This window comes from Staurois parvus, unplaced genomic scaffold, assembly GCF_062004578.1.
Source record: "Staurois parvus isolate SC_StPar_1 unplaced genomic scaffold, SC_StPar_1.0 ptg000879l, whole genome shotgun sequence".
NCBI lineage: Eukaryota > Metazoa > Chordata > Amphibia > Anura > Ranidae > Staurois > Staurois parvus.
The window spans coordinates 1,974,328-1,992,828 of NW_028318675.1; the positions used below are offsets into that span (position 1 = coordinate 1,974,328).

The 18,501-nt window shown below is 46.5% G+C and overlaps 1 protein-coding gene across 1 annotated transcript in view; it reads left to right on the forward strand.

Annotated features, from left to right (window-relative positions):
- Positions 1–8,244: 8,244 nt before the first annotated feature.
- The window catches only part of LOC149443044 (uncharacterized), a 34,683-nt gene continuing 24,426 nt past the window's right edge, over positions 8,245–18,501 (forward strand). Inside the window, exons 1-2 of the mRNA XM_089655975.1 lie at positions 8,245–8,349; positions 10,263–11,362. Coding sequence (XP_089512101.1) covers positions 8,263–8,349; positions 10,263–11,362 — 1,187 coding nt within the window. The 5' untranslated portion in view covers positions 8,245–8,262. The remainder of the gene's footprint in view (positions 8,350–10,262; positions 11,363–18,501) is intronic.

Consider the following 18,501-nt stretch of genomic DNA (forward strand, 5'->3'; position numbering starts at 1 on the left):
GAGAGATTTCGAGAGCAATCTCATCAAGAGACTCTTGAGTCTACTAGGCATCCAAAAGTCGAGGACTACTCCATACCATCCTCAGGGAGATCCTCAGCCAGAGAGATTCAATCGTACCCTCCTGAATATGCTCGGGACTTTGACTTCAGTGCAAAAGCAACACTGGAGTAAGCATGTAGCAGCCATCGTACATGCCTACAATAGCACTGCCAACGACGCTACAGGATACTCTCCTTACCGGCTGATGTTTGGCCGGGAAGCCCGACTGCCAGTAGACTTGGCTTTTGGAACCTCTGTAGACCATACCTCTGCAGCTTCCCATAGAGGATATGTGGACCGCCTAAGGAAAAGCCTGAAGATTGCTTATGAGAAGGCTCAAGCCACCTCAGACGCCAGGGGTCAGAGAAACAAAGAGAACTTTGATCTCAGAGTGCGAGTACAGGACTTACAATCTGGAGACAGAGTCTTACTGAGAAATCTGGGCATCCCTGGAAAACACAAGTTGGCGGATAGGTGGCGATCAGAGCCCTATGTCATCTGCAAACAATTGCCTGGATTGCCAGTTTACCAGATTCGACCGGAAAAGGGTGTTGGCCCACTCAAAACCTGGCACCGCAACCACCTTTTGCCTTTGTCAGATGCCGTCCGTCTACCATCACAATCTGATCCACAGTCTACCCCCTCAACTTCTCAGAGGACTAGACCTGTGACCAGGTCTCAACCCACACCACCTTCTGCAGATGAAGAGGACAGTGAGAGTGAGGAGGTAGGGACAGATTTGCTGTGGCCATCTGACATTTCCGAACCCACCATTCCTTCTTTCACTGGAGTGACTGACGTAGTTCCTCTTAGGCCAGAGGCTCCTGAATTTGTGCCTCAGGCCCAACCTGCACAAGACTTGCAAGAGCCTGAGCCTTCTCCACCCGAGTTAGAACCTGAAGACTGGTGGTCCATTGCTGATGAGGGAGAAGACGTGGAGGAAGCTGAACTGGGAGAGACAGAGAGCGTCGAGCAAGAAGCGAGGGTTGATGAGTCAGTAGTGTCAGAACTAACATCGGGAGCAACGCCAGAACCATTGCTAGAGCCCAGGGAACAGAGAGAGCGTAGAGTTATTCAACCCCCAAAAAGACTGACATATGATGTGTTGGGTGAAAACTCTGAAGAAGTAGTACATGCTTCTCAAAGGACTCTCGTGACGCCTGGTTCTCCTACAGCAGTTTCGGTAGAGAACAGCCCCAACTCACCCCCTGGCACATCTGGTTGGGCCATTCCCATTAGTGTGGCTTGTAGGCGGGACAACCTTCCATCCTATGTTAACTGGTGGGAGGTTCCTCTGCCAAGATTTTATGAGAATGTAAATTGTTTGGTTTCCTGTGTGTACTAATTTGTTTTCTCCGCGTGTATATATCAAGCATGTACCAGGTCAAGGATTGTTACTGCCTTTGGAGGACCAAAGGTTCTTTGGTGGGGGGAGTGTGTAGCAGGAGATATTAATCCTGTCTCATGGCTGTGATCTGCTGACTGGCCTCTCCTGTGTAACCTGACACTTGCCCTGACACAGACAAAGCAGTGAGGGATTTCAGCCCCCCCCTTTCTTCTCTCAGACTGTAAGAGAGAGAGAGCCAATTATGAGAGCCATTAAATGAGCCAATGACAAGGACTCTTTCAAGCAGGAAGTGCAGCTGCAAAGCATTGTGGACGATGGAGTTTTGAACAGAAACGGCCTTATAGGCTAATATGGAGATAGAATTAAAAAAGAACCACGAAAGCCATCATGCTTAGGGAGAGCAGAGGGAAGGGGCCATCTTGGGTTTCTCCTGAAGGAGAGGGAGATTGCATGTGGCAGGGGAGAGATTGGACCTGGCAAAGAAGTGCTGATGGGCAGTGCACTGGATGCTTGGTGATCTGCATCAGACAAAGGAACATCCAAACTGAGAGAAGTGGTCTACAGTACAGTGCCTACACTGACAGTGTGAAGTGCTCATCGTGAGGTGACCAGAGGAACCTGTCATTTCCAGGACGATCGTTTGGGCCTTTGTCACAGGATCTGGTGAGAGGGATTTCTCCCACTGTCAGATGACAGGAACATTGCACACATACAGAGACATCATACCTTGCTCATATTCACCAGGCACTGGGTTGTGTAGATGGCCCTGCTGAACAGACACCGTGTTCACTTTGCTATACAAATACTGCCACAGGATTACAATTACACTTTAAGTGTTTAAGGAGTTTAAGTGCACCAACGAAAGTGGCTAGCTGAAGATCCCAACATTCATCCAGTTACAAAGAGACTAAAGTTACTGGTGCCATACGGGCACGCGCATGCGTAGTCAGGCCTCTATATTGCATGGTGTGGGAGGGAATAGCTTTACCTTGAAAGTAGCTATTAAGCATCAGTTGGGTACAGTGTTTTCCTATTGGGGTCATGGTGTCGGGGTTTAGAAGGGAGAAGTCTGACACAACAGAAAGTCATTCTTCTGCTCTCCTCCTGCTTGGACATCATGGGGCCAAATTTATGAAGAGGAGTTAAATCCACTTTGAGGTTGCCATTTAAGTGTTTGCCTCTGCTCTTGGGGTTATTCATGGTTGGAATCCCCTGAAAGCAGCCCGAGTGTAAAAGTGAGTTATATTGCTTTCCGTCACAGTATTTGTTGTTCTCTTGATTCTCCTAACATATACTGGTTGTTAATGTTTATTACTTCCCATAGAGGTCTACAGTAAAGCTGATCTCTGTGTTTTATTATAAAGTGTGTGCTTTTCATTGGTCCTTGCACTTACACTATTGCCAGGTGTGCCAGTTGGGGCTGAGACAGTTCTTGGGGTTGAGAGGCAGAGTGGCGGAGTGAACAAACTTAAGCAGCCCCTTCGGGGGTATCGCTACACCCATAAGACCAATGAAGTGGGTGTAAAGTGGAAGCAGTGGATGTGCAGAGAATAGGATTTGGAGCCCCGAGCTCTTTATCTCTGAATGTCTCCACATATTTGTAGTGTATTTGTGATGATTTCTGTGCACACACAATAGGACAGCGCTGTGACACATAATGCTCTTCTAGATGACAGGGAATCCTTCCCTTTGTTACAGCAGCAGTCCGCTAGAAGGTTTTTGTAGGTTTGGAGTTGTTACACATAGCGCGGGTTTTATCCATTTATAGTGATGACATCATTGCCCAAATCTGGGGGTCACCAGCCATTTCCACCCTTTACTCCCAGCTGGGGGGCTTTGTATCCATATACCAGATGTTCTACAGGACTAAATCTGCATTCAATGTTACTGCAAAATCAAAGGGGCCAAAACCCCTCCCCCGAGGAGTCATATATTTCTGTCCCCCTTGGTGGGAGTGGAGGTGACCCCTCTATAAGGATCTACAGTCCATACACACCCAGCACAAGGCCGGGGTCACACTACCAGACGCTTCTCGGGGGTGCAGTTCCTCTGAGCTCCACAATGTGGGGATCTCACTTCTACCCACACAGGAAGTCTCTATAGAAGACAGGAAGTGATGTCAGGCACAGACAGGAAGTGATGTCAGGCACAGACAGGAAGTGATGTCAGGTACAGACAGGAACAAAGGAGACATTGGTGGAAGTTGCAGTGGAGGAGGTAATAAGATGTTATGTTCTATTTATACCCAGTAACCCCCCATCATGTCCGTCCTCTTCCTCCATAGGCACGTCCGTCCTCTTCCTCCATAGGCACGTCCGTCCTCTTCCTCCATTGTCACGTGGTCTTCTCATAGGAGTGGGCTGAGCTCTCCTGGGTTCGGTTCCAGTGTTGCTCAGTGAACTGGCTGAACTCAATCCTTCCTGAAGTCAATGGGAGCCAATGCACAATAGTTGGGCTAATAGACAAGGGGGTGTCAGACAATCACCCTGAGGGACATGTACAATGCAGGAATCCAGTTGGCCGGGAGCAGGGAGGTTTTAAATGGTTAAAGTGAAACATTATAAATGTCCAACACCTATAACCCCTCCCCTCCCGGGCACTGTCACCCCCCTTCCTGCCCAGGCTGATTTTCAGCTTTCAGCGCTGTCACACTTTGAATGACAATTACGCGGTCATGCAACGCTGTACCCATATGACAATTTTATCATTTTTTTGTGACAGATAGAGCTTTCTTTTGGTGGTATTTAATCACCTCTAAGTTTTTTATTTTTTGCTAAACAAACCAAAAACCACTGAAAATTTTGAGGACAAAATGTTTTTTTTTTTGTTTTTGCTCTAAAATTTTGTAAATAGGTGATTTATCTCCTTTAGTGATGTGCACTAATGAGGCTGCAGTGATGGGCACTGAGAGGCTGCACTGACGGGCACTGATGTGGAGGCACTGCCAGGCGTCACTGATGGGCATTGACAGGCGTCACTGATGGGCACTGAAAGGCAGCACTCATATATAACACTGATAGGCGGCATGGATAGGCAGCACTGATGGGCACTGATAGGAGCTGATAGGCAGCACTGACTTGCACTGATATGTGGCACTGACTGGCACTGGTAGGTGACACTGAAAGGCAGCTCAGATGGGCACGGATATGTGGCATTGATGTGCACTGATGGTCACTGGCAGGTGGCACTGATGAGCACTGACAGCTGGCATTGATGGACACTGACAGGTGGCACTGCTGGAGCTACACCGATCATCAGGGCACACTGATCATCAGTGTCCCGATGATCAGTGTACATGTTCCCTCTGAGGAATGCTGATTACCGGCTCTCCTCTCCTCTGTCAGCGTGACAGCCCGAGAGGAAAGAAATGGCGATAACCGGCATTTCCGTGTTCACATGCGATCACCTGTGATTGGACACAATCACAGCTGATCGCTCTTTGGCTCTCCAATCCTATCTTCGGCTCTTTCCATTGATCGGCGATCCGCTGTGTCCAAGGGACACAGCACACCGCTGATCGCCGTGCTGCACACTCCCAGAGCCGCACACGCATGGTTAGAGTGAGAGGACGTCATATGACATCCTCCCAGAACAAAAGAACCGCCTTGCACTTGTCATTACCTTATATGGCAGACAGGAGGCAGTTAAATGACATTTTTGGGGAGTTTCCTAATCTTGGGGGGTTTCCTAATAATGGGGGTGTCCTAATCTTGGGGGTTGTCCTATTCCTGGGGGGTTGTCTTCATCCAGGGGAATATCCTAACCCTGGTGGATGTCCTAATCCTAAGGGATGTCCTAATCCTGGGAGGTGTCCTAATCCTGGGAGGTGTCCTAATCCTGGAGGTGTCCTAATCCCCCCTGTGAAGGGACATCTCTGTGATGTACAGAAAGTGCTGCAGCAGCGCTGACACTTACAAAGGAAATAGTGTTTAACCATTTGCCTGCCAGCAACTTCCTGGTTTACAGGAGAGCACGCCGCCCCTTGCTGCTCACACTGTGGTTGGACACAGCATGAGTTTGTCATCAGGCTTGCAGCCAATGATTTTAGCTGTGAACCTGCTGATAACTGTGGCCAACCACAGCACAGAGATCAGGGTGTTAGTGATCACACATGAAGATCTGGCTGCTTCTTCTCCCTGATCTCACTTACCATTCAGAGCTGAGATCAGGAAGAAAATCCATCCAGTCTGGGAGTACAATCAGCACACATACACTTGTTAGGCACACAGTGAACCCCTTGATTGCCTTCCTGATCACCCCCGTCACCCAGCCAGTGTCATTAGTACAGTGACAGTGTACAGTATTATCACAGATCTCTGTATTAGTGTCACCAGTGACATCAGTTAGTGTCCCCCCCAGTCAGTGCCAGTTACTGCCAGTCTCTGATTGGCTGCCACATTATCAGTCACACTATAAATCGCTGATCACTAGTATAGTGTTTCTCTGGACCAGTATCCTGGTCACGGTCAGAACTATACTAGTGTCCCTGATAGTATGGTGTCCCCATAAATGCGGTGTTAGCAGGATCAGCCCCAATCACTGCCACCACTTGCATTTACCCCCCCAACAAATGCAATGTCGGTATAATTTTTCAGATCACTGCCATCTCTGATACATTGTCTGCAAAACCAGAGTCAGCAACATCTGAGCCTGATCTCTCCTACCACTAGCAGATCATTTTATTTCTAGCACACAAGCAGTCCCTGATTGCTAGCCAGGAGCTCTTTTTCCCATAGTCACCACTAAGTACCTGTAAATTTAGTGCCCAAAATGTCTAAAAAAAGGTTCCCTAGGGAGGCATACAGGATTCCCAACATGACAGATGAGAGTGAAGGGGAAGCCTCACTATCAGAATCAGGCTCAGATTATGAACCTGTAGAGAGCAGTGACACCCCAGCAGGTAGGTCTGATGATGGTGAAGAGGTCCCTGCTAAGATCAGGCACACCCAACCCCATTCCCAGGTTGCTGAGGTGCTAGAAATGCAGGATTATTCTCATATGCAGCACAGTGACAGCACTAACACTGCACTACCTTTTGCTGGATTGACAAGCACCAGAGTCCTAGTGGAACTTTGTGTAGAACAGGCCGGAGGTAATATGATTTTACTTTTTCCCAGTTCCTGCCAATCAGGCAACAGAATCTATTAGGGCTGATATACTGTGTGTGATACTTCAATGGGCTTCTGGTGTAGATAAGCCGCAGCACTGATTGGGCTACAGAGACTGTGTCTCTATGTGGCAGTCTGTATTGTAAGAATCCTGGACTTAGTAACCGGCAACAACAACTATGGACCCTGTATCACATGGTGGTGTGGTGTGGGTTAGGAACTCTCTCACCAGTCCTTCAAAGTAGTGGTGTGAAATGATGTCCTTGTTGCTGGGGGGCCCCTTTTCTGGCTGTCTTCCCATGGAGATAGCAGTGCCAATGGCAGTGGCACAATCCACCTACATGCAGGATTGACTATTCTGCCTCTCTGTACAATCAACAATCTGGAAATTCCCTTCTCCATCCTCTGATTCAGTCTGATCCAGCCTGAGGCCTCCTGGATCGGCGCTCTGTTCTCACACGCACCCTGCCTCTCCTCTCCTCCCCTTTTATATGCTCCAGTCCCTTTACTCACTTAATTGGGATCTCTTGTTGTCAGCTGAACTGAATGAAGAAATCCTGCTTGCAGCATACAAGTCCCAGCATTCTCAGCGTTGCTGTACAATTTCCTGTGTCAGCTGAACTGCAGAGCACAGCCATCTTGTGGCCATTTAACAATCTGCAATTAGTAACAATGCAGTGTGTCACATAATATAAAAACCCCCAGTGATGATCAAATACCACCAAAGTAAAGCTTCATTTGTGTGAAAAAATGATATAAATTTCATTTGGGTTCAGTGTTGCATGACCAAGCAATTTCCAGTTAAAGTAGTGCAGTGCTGAACAGAAAAAAAAATGGCCTGGTCCTGAAGGGGTAATACCTTCTGGTGGTAAAGTGGTTAAACTGTGTGTTAGGTTCTTTATAGGTAGAAAGGTAAGGATGTGGAACTCCCTTCCACAGTTGGTGTGTCAGCGGGGAGTGTAGATACATTCACAAACCTTTTAGATGTGTTTCTTAGGGAACACAATGTAAAGGGATATGGAAGAGGATGGTGCCATAGACACGCAGATACACACACTGCGGCTGAACTGGAGGGACGAGTGTCTTTAGTCAACCTTACCGACTATGTAACCATTTATCATTCCTTGTCTGCAGATCTAAAACTCATCAAAACCAGTTCAGAGACAAAACAAACCCAACGGAGAAAAAGGGATTTCTGATCCGGCAGACCAAGAGAGTTCTGGGGTCTAAACACTAAACAGTCTAAAGTAAACGTGTTCCTGGGGGGCGGTAGTTCATAAGGTATAACTGAAGGTAAAACTTTTTTGTAGTTTTGGATTAGAGAGGAATTAGAGCATCTGTCAGTTTTCATTGCGGTTTCTGCCCCCATTTGTCCCGGTGACCATTATAACCAAAAGTGACAGAGAGTCCCAAAGACATCAGAACACTAATAGAGAGTAAATCGTCCAATGGGGAAACTAGTTCTGGTGACACCGCAGAATTCCCTCACTTTGGGGGGATTTCCTCTCACTTCTTGTTTTAGGAAGTGAAGGGAAATCTCCCCAATGGGACACAGATGGCAAAAACACCTGACAGAGGTTGTAACCCTCCCTTACTCTATCCAAAATGAAACAAGTGGTTTGTCTTTAGTTACACTTTAAATGTCCAGCAACCCTCCTATTCCCCCCTCACATCCACATCCTATTATTGTGTGACCAATACCATCCAAATCATTCTTACTTTCATTTCCCAAAGTTATCCGTCTACAAGGAGACCTGTATAGATCACATGATGGCACCAATGAGGATGGAGGAGGACCGGAGTCACATGACTGAGAAGATACTAAACCTCACCCTGGAGATCATCTACCTGCTGACCGGAGAGGTGAGGAGGATTCTGGGAGGTCACATGACATCACTCTAATCTCTATTAATAAAACACAGACCTGACCGGAGAGGTGAGGAGGATTCTGGGAGGTCACATGACATCACTCTCATCTCTATTAATAAGACACAGACCTGACCGGAGAGGTGAGGAGGATTCTGGGAGGTCACATGACATCACCCTTATCTTTATTAATAAAACACAGACCTGACCGGAGAGGTGAGGAGGATTCTGGGAGGTCACATGACATCACTCTCATCTCTATTAAGAAAACACAGACCTGACCGGAGAAGTGAGGAGGATTCTGGGAGATCACATGACATCACTCTTATCTCTATTAATAAAACACAGACCTGAGCGGAGAGGTGAGGAGGATTCTGGGAGGTCACATGACATCACTCTTATCTCTATTAATAAAACACAGACCTGACCGGAGAGGTGAGGAGGATTCTGGGAGGTCACATGACTTCACTCTCATCTCTATTAATAAAACACAAACCTGACCGGAGAGGTGAAGAGGATTTTGGGAAGTCACATGATATCACTCTCATCTCTATTAATAAAACAAAGACCTGACTGGAGAGGTTAGGAGGATTCTGGGAGGTCACATGACATCACACAGACCTGACCGGAGAGGTGAGGAGGATTCTGGGAATCTAACATGATATTCCTATTGGTTCCTCAATACAGAGATTTCCTCTTCTGAAGTCAGGTGATCATATGACCATCACAGTGCCTCCATGTGACTCCCTAAACCCTGAGAGACACATCATGGAGAAGATTCTAGAAGTCACCAAGAAGATGATGGAGCTGCTGACAGGAGAGGTGAGCGGTGCCGGGAATTCTGGGACATTCTCCAGTAACAGACAAGGGATGTGTCTGGATGGTGACTGTATCATTGTGTGTGTCAGGTTCCTATAAGGTGTCAGGGTGTCACTGTCTATTTCTCCATGGAGGAGTGGGAGTATTTAGAAGGACACAAGGATCTCTACAAGGACGTCATGATGGACAATCAGCCGCCCCTCACATCACCGGGTAAGAGGAGACTTTATTGTAAAGGAGAGAGCAGTACGGAGGATCCACCTAGATCCCCCATCATCTGATAAACACATAGAAACAATGGATTCAGTCTCAGGAGATGGGAAGCAGAAGTGTGGGACCTCTACAGCTTGTCTCATGTGGACATCTAGGCCACCGCTGATTGCTGAACACCAATATTATGAGTCCTGACCCTTACACTGTATACTCTATGTTGTACATTACATCATTCTAATACTATATAGTCCTAATTGTTTTTTCCTATATGATAAGTTGTGCATTCCATAGTCCTGACTTCTGCTCTCCCCCTCCTCCCGCTGCTATATATACACATAATATGGATTCTCTTTTGTTCCCCCCATTTCCTACCAGCTGGACATTTTATATCGGATGATGTGATTGGAGCACAGACCTTTACATGGTGATAATAATGTGATAACATCCTCCAACTTTGGACCCTTAAACAGAAAGTGATAATGAGGGAGGAGTCAATACCCCAATGATGGTGGTTTTCAGGATCAGTCCAGTCTTCATCTTGGTGGTTCTCCCCCATCCTCACTCTCTGACCTCTGGTGGGGCTCAGCCCCACTGGTCTTCATGACTAAATCATGGACTTAATAAGGAAGTGCAGTACTTCTTGTGTTGGGAAGATGGCGATGAGTGATAGAGGGGGTGGGGACCCTCGTCCTATAATCCCCTCATCACTGTCCCTCCTATAAAAGACAGTTCTGGTTGTTTCCTCACTCTCTGACTAAGGTCCATGAATAAAGAAATGACCTAGTAGGAGATCAGAGGAGCCATTTCCTAGTTCCCTTGAGGGTGGAATTGTAAGCTCCTCAGAGACCAAGCTGCCTGGTGTGGGCGGAGTCCTGGTTTGGGGAACCAATCAGCTCCTGTCTAGTAATCCTCTTTGTCTTTGTATTTTAGTCCATGGCCGGGAGATGAGGAAAACCTCCGAGGATTGTCTCACTTTGTCTCCAGACTGGAAAGTAGAAGATGAGGACATCACACAGTATAGTCCAGGAGAAAACCCGGCTCCCTCCAATGTCCATCCGGCACCACCCAGTGTAGATGGACCATCAGATTCCTCGTATCCTGAGGAACCTCAGACTGTGCGGGACCGGGCCGGCCTTCCAACAGGGAAGAGGTTCTCCTGTCCTGAGTGCGGGAAGAGGTTCCATGCTAAATCTGGTCTTAATGTGCATCAAAGATCTCATACAGGGGAGAAACCATATTCCTGTCCTGAGTGCGGGAAATGTTTTTCAGTGAAGTCCAATCTTTACAGCCATCAGAGATCTCACACAGGGCAGAAGCCATATTCCTGTCCTGAGTGTGGGAAATGTTTTGTAAAAAAATCAGATCTTGTTACACATCAAAGATGTCACACAGGGGAAAAGCCATATTCCTGTCCTGAGTGTGGGAAATGTTTTTCAGTGAAGTCTCATCTTTATAGCCATCAGAGATTACATACGGGAGAAAAGCCATTCTCCTGTCCTGAGTGTGGAAAATGTTTTTTACATAAATCAGAGCTAGTCAGACATCAAAGGTTTCACACGGGGGAAAAGCCGTATTCCTGCTCTGAGTGCGGGAAATATTTTTCAGTGAAGTCCAATCTTTCCATACATCAGAGTTCGCACATGAGGGACAAGCCATACACCTGTCCTGAGTGCGGGAAATGTTTTTCACACAAGTCCATTCTTCACAGACATCAGAGATCTCACATGGTGGAGAAGCCCCTTTCCTGTCCTGAGTGCGGGAAATGTTTTTTACATAGATCAGATCTTCGCAGACATCAGAGATCTCACACAGGGGAGAAGCCTCATTGCTGTCCTGAGTGTGGGAAATGTTTTTCAGCGAAGTCCAATCTTTACATCCATCAGAGATCTCACACAGGGGAGAAGCCATATTCATGTTCTGAGTGTGGGAAATGTTTTGTACATAATTCAGGACTTGTAAAACATCAAAAGTTTCACACGGGGAAAATGGTTGGATGATTGATTGTCACATTCATCCAACAAATTTTCTATAATTAGCCCCCTTCTCTTTCATGGTCAGGCATGGCTTCATACTAATCCCTGAGATCATACTCAGACACGGATGAGTACAGTCCACACCGAAGGATATATGTTATTAACCCAACACCATTATACCAACCATTGATTTAACATTGAAAATACTGCATTTGGCCTTTACATGGTGCTAAGTGTCATAGAAATGATCACCATCTAATAGCGAGTATGGCATTTTCCATATTAAATCAATTCAATCCATTTAAACAGCTCAGCAAATAGCCTACTAACATTCATTTCCCCATCCTATTCACACAGGAGGAATGGACATGAACTCTCACCAGGTGAATGGTTCTACACATTCTTTATGAATAGACCCCCAAATGTCAGGAGACGTTTCTATAAAGACGGGAAGTATGGAGCAGAGAAATGAATAGACCTCCCAGCAATGTTATTACCAGGCTGCAGCTAGGGGGAGCTCTAATGTCACCCCAGCAGAGGGATCCCATCTAGCCCACATTAACCCTCTCACTGCCAGAGCTGTTTCTGCATGATTTTGCACACATGGGAAAATGCAGATTTTGGTCCTGAAGATGAGATAAACCCCCAAACATCTATTCTGTGACATCAGAGGCCCTGGAGAATAAAATGGTGGTGATTGTTAAGGTGTTCCCCGTACACAGATTCCCCTTCATATCCGCCTTTATTTCCTCCTTTCCCCCATTTTCTATGTTGGGATCTTTTCTACAATACTTTGTTATAATAATGGAACACGTTGTGTATTGTATTGTACACCAATAATAATGACTCCGCCCCCACATTCCAGACAAGGGATCTTCCTGACCAATCGGATTCCTTCCTTTACTATTTCCTGATTTTTATGCTTCAATCTTGTGAAATGTAAAATTATAATAAAACATTTATTGAACAAAAACTATTGTGTGTGTCGGTGCAATGACGGCAAACTTCAATATAGAACATTGCTCCTTGGTGACACCTCACACCCTTCAATAACGGCGCAGAGTGCGGGGGTCAGCAGTATATCATATACAGCCCACCATACAGAGTGCAGAGGGGGGCTGTAGTGTGCCCCCCCTCCTGATCCATACCAGGCCACATGTCCACAACATGGGGGTCACCTTACCAGGGGGGATTCCCCCAGGCATAGCACCTTGTCACCTTGGCTGGTGGGTGTGGGGATCTGTGGGTGGGGGTCATATTGGATTCTGGAAACCCCCTTTAATAACAAGGGGCCCCCATATACCGTTCCCCCATGTGAATGAGTATGGGGTATATAGTACCCGACAATAGCACCAGCCCAATGACAGCTCCCTAAACTGTCATCATCTACATAAGTGAAGGGACAGGGATGGTGGGACCTTATTGCCCAAATGTGACCAGTGACCATATTTGGTCAGTGATGTCACTGCTATCCCCGCCCCCTTCCTTACATGGCAGGGATTCCCAATGACATCACTGATTCCTGGGGGTGTGGCCGCTGTACCCATCCATGTCTTCCTCAGGCACCAGTGACAGCGGGAAGCTGTTATATATAGAAGTGGTAGAAATGTCTCTTCTATATGTGATGATCGGCTCCTGCAAAACACGGGACCGGAACAGGCAAAGTTTGGTTTGTACTGTCGTCTCATCCCTACTCTCCGACAACTAAACCCAGAGATCATCCCAAGTGGTCATTGTATTTGTCCCTTACATTGGTGACCAATGGGAGAAGGACCCCCTTATATCAGTGGTCAGTGTAGTGGTCCCTTACATTGGTGACCAATGGGAGAAGGACCCCCTTATATCAGTGGTCAGTGTAGTGGTCCCTTACATTGGTGACCAATGGGAGAAGGACCCCTTATATCAGTGGTCAGTGTAGTGGTCCCTTACATTGGTGACCAATGGGAGAAGGACCCCCTTATATCAGTGGTCAGTGTAGTGGTCCCTTACATTGGTGACCAATGGGAGAAGGACCCCCTTATATCAGTGGTCAGTGTAGTGGTCCCTTACATTGGTGACCAATGGGAGAAGGACCCCTTATATCAGTGGTCAGTGTAGTGGTCCCTTACATTGGTGACCAATGGGAGAAGGACCCCTTATATCAGTGGTCAGTGTAGCGGTCCGTTACATTGGTGACCAATGGGAGAAGGACCCCTCATATCAGTGGTCAGTGTAGCGGTCCCTTACATTGGTTACCAATGGGAGAAGGACCCCTCATATCAGTGGTCAGTGTAGCGGTCCCTTACATTGGTGACCAATGGGAGAAGGACCCCCTTATATCAGTGGTCAGTGTAGCGGTCCGTTACATTGGTTACCAATGGGAGAAGGACCCCTCATATCAGTGGTCAGTGTAGCGGTCCCTTACATTGGTGACCAATGGGAAAAGGACCCCCTCATATCAGTGGTCAGTGTAGCGGTCCCTTACATTGGTGACAATGGGAGAAGGACCCCCTTATATCAGTGGTCAGTGTAGTGGTCCCTTACATTGGTGACAATGGGAGAAGGACCCCCTTATATCAGTGGTCAGTGTAGTGGTCCTTTACAAAAGACTAGAAGGTTTAAAAAGAACTAAATGTGAATGAATCACCGGGACCAGATGGCTTGCATCTGAGAGTCCGCAAAGAATGTAGCAGGTCATTGATAGTCATTCCTCATCTTTAGGAAAGCTTACTGACCGGAATGGTGGCAGCAGATTGGTGAAAATCTAACGTGGTTCCAGTATTCCAGAAAGGGCCGAGATACATATCTGGAAGCTCCAAGCCAGTCAGCCTAACATCAATAGTTTGTAAACTATTGGAGGGATGATAAGGGACCATACCCAAGAATTTGCTGATGAACATAGTATCATTAGAAGTACCCAGCATGGATTTATGGGAAAAGATCGTTCTTGCCAGACCAACCTATTAACCATCTATGAGGAGGTGAGCTGTAATCTGGATAAAGGAACCCCCGTGGATGTAGAAGCAACGAGGATTGTGTCACTTCCAGAGTCACTCAGATGTAAACAAGCCATTTCCAGCTTGTGAAATCATCAGAATGAACTGATCTTGGTTTGATCGGATGTTTTTATGGTCAGATTGGGATCTGGGGTCCAATAGACTGCAGATGTCTCAGTAAAGAGAACCTGTCTGATAGCAATAAAAGTCCTGAAAAAAATTGGGACAGTGCAAAAATAGAAAGAAACTTTAAGAAATAATTAAAAAATGAAAGCACCCCCCCCTCTTCCGTGTTTGCACACAAAGGCTAACACATACGGAAGTCCACCACGCATTGTATACGGTGTTCTCACCACACGTGTCTCCACACAGGTATGGCTGGAAATGTCAGAGTGAGAGCGATAATTCCGGCATCAGACCTCCTGTGTAACTCTACACTGGTAACCTGAGTGACACCTATGGGGGGTATTTAGGCCCTGTAGTTTGGCGCCGTTCCACTGACGTTTGTAATTTTAACTTCTTCAGCCCCAGCCACTGCATATGTATGTTTGCAGGGCGGCACGGCTGCACAAAGCCACGTTTTAAAACGTGGTTTTGCAAAACAGGTAGGGGGCACGCACGAGGCGCGCGCCCGCCTTACCTGTCCCGTGGGTGTCAGCAGCGGGTCTCCACCGCCGGGTCATGGACGGTCATTACCAGCCGTTTCCCCGTGATTCGCGGTGATCGCTGACAGAGAGCAGGGCTGCATTGTTTATACACAGCCCTACTTTCTGTCAGTTGCCTGTCAGCTCGTGACAAGCTGAAGAGGGAGAGAAGAGTTTCTCTCTCTTGATCAGCCTGCCCCCATCCAGCACACCCCCCGCCCCCTAGTAAAACACTCCTCTCACACAGTAAACCCTAAAAATGTTAACCCCTTCCTCTCCAGTGCCATTAGTACAGTGTCAGTGTTTTTCTTTTTCACTGATCACTGTATTGGTGTCACTGGGGATGTCAGTGACCCCAAGTCAGTTCCCCCCCAGTGTCAAAATGTCCGCAGCAGTCCCGCCATAAGTTACTGATCGCCGCCATTATTAGTATAAAAAAATTAAAAATCCCAGTATCTTTCCCGCCATTTGTAAACGCTTTCATGTAAACCAATTAATTTACACATATTGGGATTTTTTTTAGCAGAGACATGTCGCAGAATGCATTTTGGATGAAATTTGTGACAAAATTAGATTTTTTTATTTTTTTTTTACTGGACATGTTTTATAGCAAAAAGTCCAAAATATTGTTTTTTTTTCTCAAAATTGTCAGCCTTTTTTATTATAGCTCAAAAAATTAAAAACGCACAGGCGATCAAATACCACCGAAAGAAAGCTCAATTTGTGGGAAAAAAGGATGTAAATTTAATTTGGGTGCAGTGTTGCATGACCGCGCAATTGTCAGTTAAAGTAACACACCGATGTAACACAAACCTCTTCTGAAACCGCTTCCTGACCGCCCTACACCAGAAATACTGCTACAGGGCGGCATGGGTACGCAAAATCATATATATATAGGTGATTCGCGCTCCCGTGGTTTTCACGCCCCTCCCAGATAGCATCAGATTGCCCATCAGTACACCAGTCATCACATTTAACCCCTTGATTGCCAGGTGCACGCTCATGTACAATAAACCTCCATTGCTAGTATAGTGTCTGAACGGGTCAATATCTTTGATCAGATCAGCACTATATCAGCGTTCACATTAGTATAGTGTCCCCAGAAATGCAGTGTTAGCGGGATCAGCCCCGGCACCTGCCAACACCTGTGTTTAGCCCGTACGCTTACTCCCCCTTCTCCCCCAGCAAGTGTAGTGTCAGTAGGTCACTGTCACTTGATACACTGCACACAAAACCGCAGTGTTGGCAGAATCAGGCCTGATCTCTGTTAGCACTTGTCAGTAAATATTGATGACTCTCATATGCAGCAGAGTGCCAGTACTAGTGCCACGCTACCTTTTGGTGAACTGGAGAGTACCAGCGGTCTAGTACATCCTGGTCTTTCACATACCTTCTTGATTTTTGGAGCTGTTTTTCACGGAATATCTGTATGCGTTGATTGTGGATCAAAGCATTTTATATGCACAACAATTTATCGCTGCCAACCCAAATTCAAACTTTGCCAGACCATTCGCATGGAAACTCATTACGGTTTTCAAATTTACATTTTTTGGGGGCCTAACCCTCAACATGGGTATTACTAAAAGAAATGAATTGCGGTTTTATTGGTCCGCAGACCCAATTCATCATATGCCGTGTTCTCTGCTGCCATGGCCAGGCATAGATATGAGAGTATAATGTGTTTTATGCATTTCAGCGACAATACACTCTGTCATCCTCGGGGTAACCCTGAATTTGACCGGCTCCACAAAATTCAGCCCCTCACAAATCACCTTAACTAAAAATTTTCAGATGTCTATACTCCCTGTCAGGAATGGACTCAGCACTGGTGGTGGGACTCACCTGCCGTGTGGGCTGCAGTACCAGGGCTGACCAGCGGGTGCTCTCAGCAGTCAGAAGCTCACTCCTGCAATCAGCCAACACCTGGGGGTCATTGCAGAAGGTGTATTTAAGGAATGGCCAGACCTGCAGTCAGTGCCTTGGTGTATGTTTCCCATGAGCCCCTGTACCTGCATCCTGTCTGCTTCCTTCTTGATTCCTGATTCTGCTTTGATCCTGACTCTGAGTGAACTCCGCCTGTCCTGACCTTGGCTATTTCTGACCACTCTTCCGCTCTCTCCTGGTACCCTGTTTGCCCGTTTGCTACTGACCCGGCCTGCCCGACTACGTTGATTTGTATATATGGTTATCTGTTGGAGTTTGGGTTGTTTGCACTGTGTTATGTTTACCTTGCACTGTGTTTGTGTTGTTTAGTCTTAATAAATTGTCTTATTTACACTATACCTGAAGCCTGCGTTTCCCTGTGTCAGTCCACACACCTCTGGTCATACCTGGAGCCTTGACACTCCCCAGCAAAACATCTGCGTTGATGAGTCCTTCATTAATTTTTCTGGCCGCCTTGCATTCAAACAATTTCTCCCCTGCAAGAGTGCCAGATATGGGGTCAAGATGTAGAAGACCTGTGAGAGGACAACAGGCTATACTTATAAGTTTCGGATTTACAAGGGAAAAGATAGTCACGTGGAGCCCCCTGGATGCCCAGACTACATGGGGAGTAGTGGCAAGATAGTTTGGGACTTGGTGTCACCATTTCTCCATATGGGGTACCACTTATACATGGACAATGTTTATTCAAGCATGCCACTATTTATACATTTGTACAATCTTGGAACTGGCGCATGTGGCATCGTGTGACCAAATGTGTGCCCACCATTAGAAGTGGGTGGATGCAGGGCGGTATATTATAATGGTGGGCATACCACACACTTTTTCTGGCAGAGATTTCTTCTCATTTTTTCATTCAGTCCACAGGCTGCATACAAAAAAAAAGAACATACAGTCAGGTCCATAAATATTGGGACATCAACACAATTCTAACTTTTTTGGCTCTATAACCACCACAGTGGATTTGAAATGAAACGAATAAGATGTGCTTTAACTGCAGACTGTCAGCTTTAATTTGAGGGTATTTACATTCAAATCAGGTGAACGGTGTAGGAATTACAACAGTTTGCATATGTGCCTCCCACTTGTTAAGGGCTCAAAAGTAATGGGACAGAATAATAATCATAAATCAAACTTTCACTTTTTAATACTTGGTTGCAAATCCTTTGCAGTCAATGACAGCCTGAAGTGTGGAACGCATAGACATCCCAGACGCTGGGTTTCATCCCTGGTGATGCTCTGCCAGGCCTCTACTGCAACTGTCTTCAGTTCCTGCTTGTTCTTGAGGCATTTTCCCTTCAGTTTTGTCTTCAGCAAGTGAAATTCCCAATCGGATTCAGGTCAGGTGATTGACTTAGCCATTGCAGAACATTCCACTTCTTTCCCTTAAAAAACTCTTTGGTTGCTTTTGCAGTCTGCTTTGGGTCATTGTCCATCTGCACTGTGAAGCGGCGTCCAATGAGTTGTGAAGCATTTGGCTGAATATGAGCAGATAATATTCCCGAAACACTTCAGAATTCATCCGGCTGCTTTTGTCAGCAGTCACATCATCAATAAACACAAGAGAAGCAG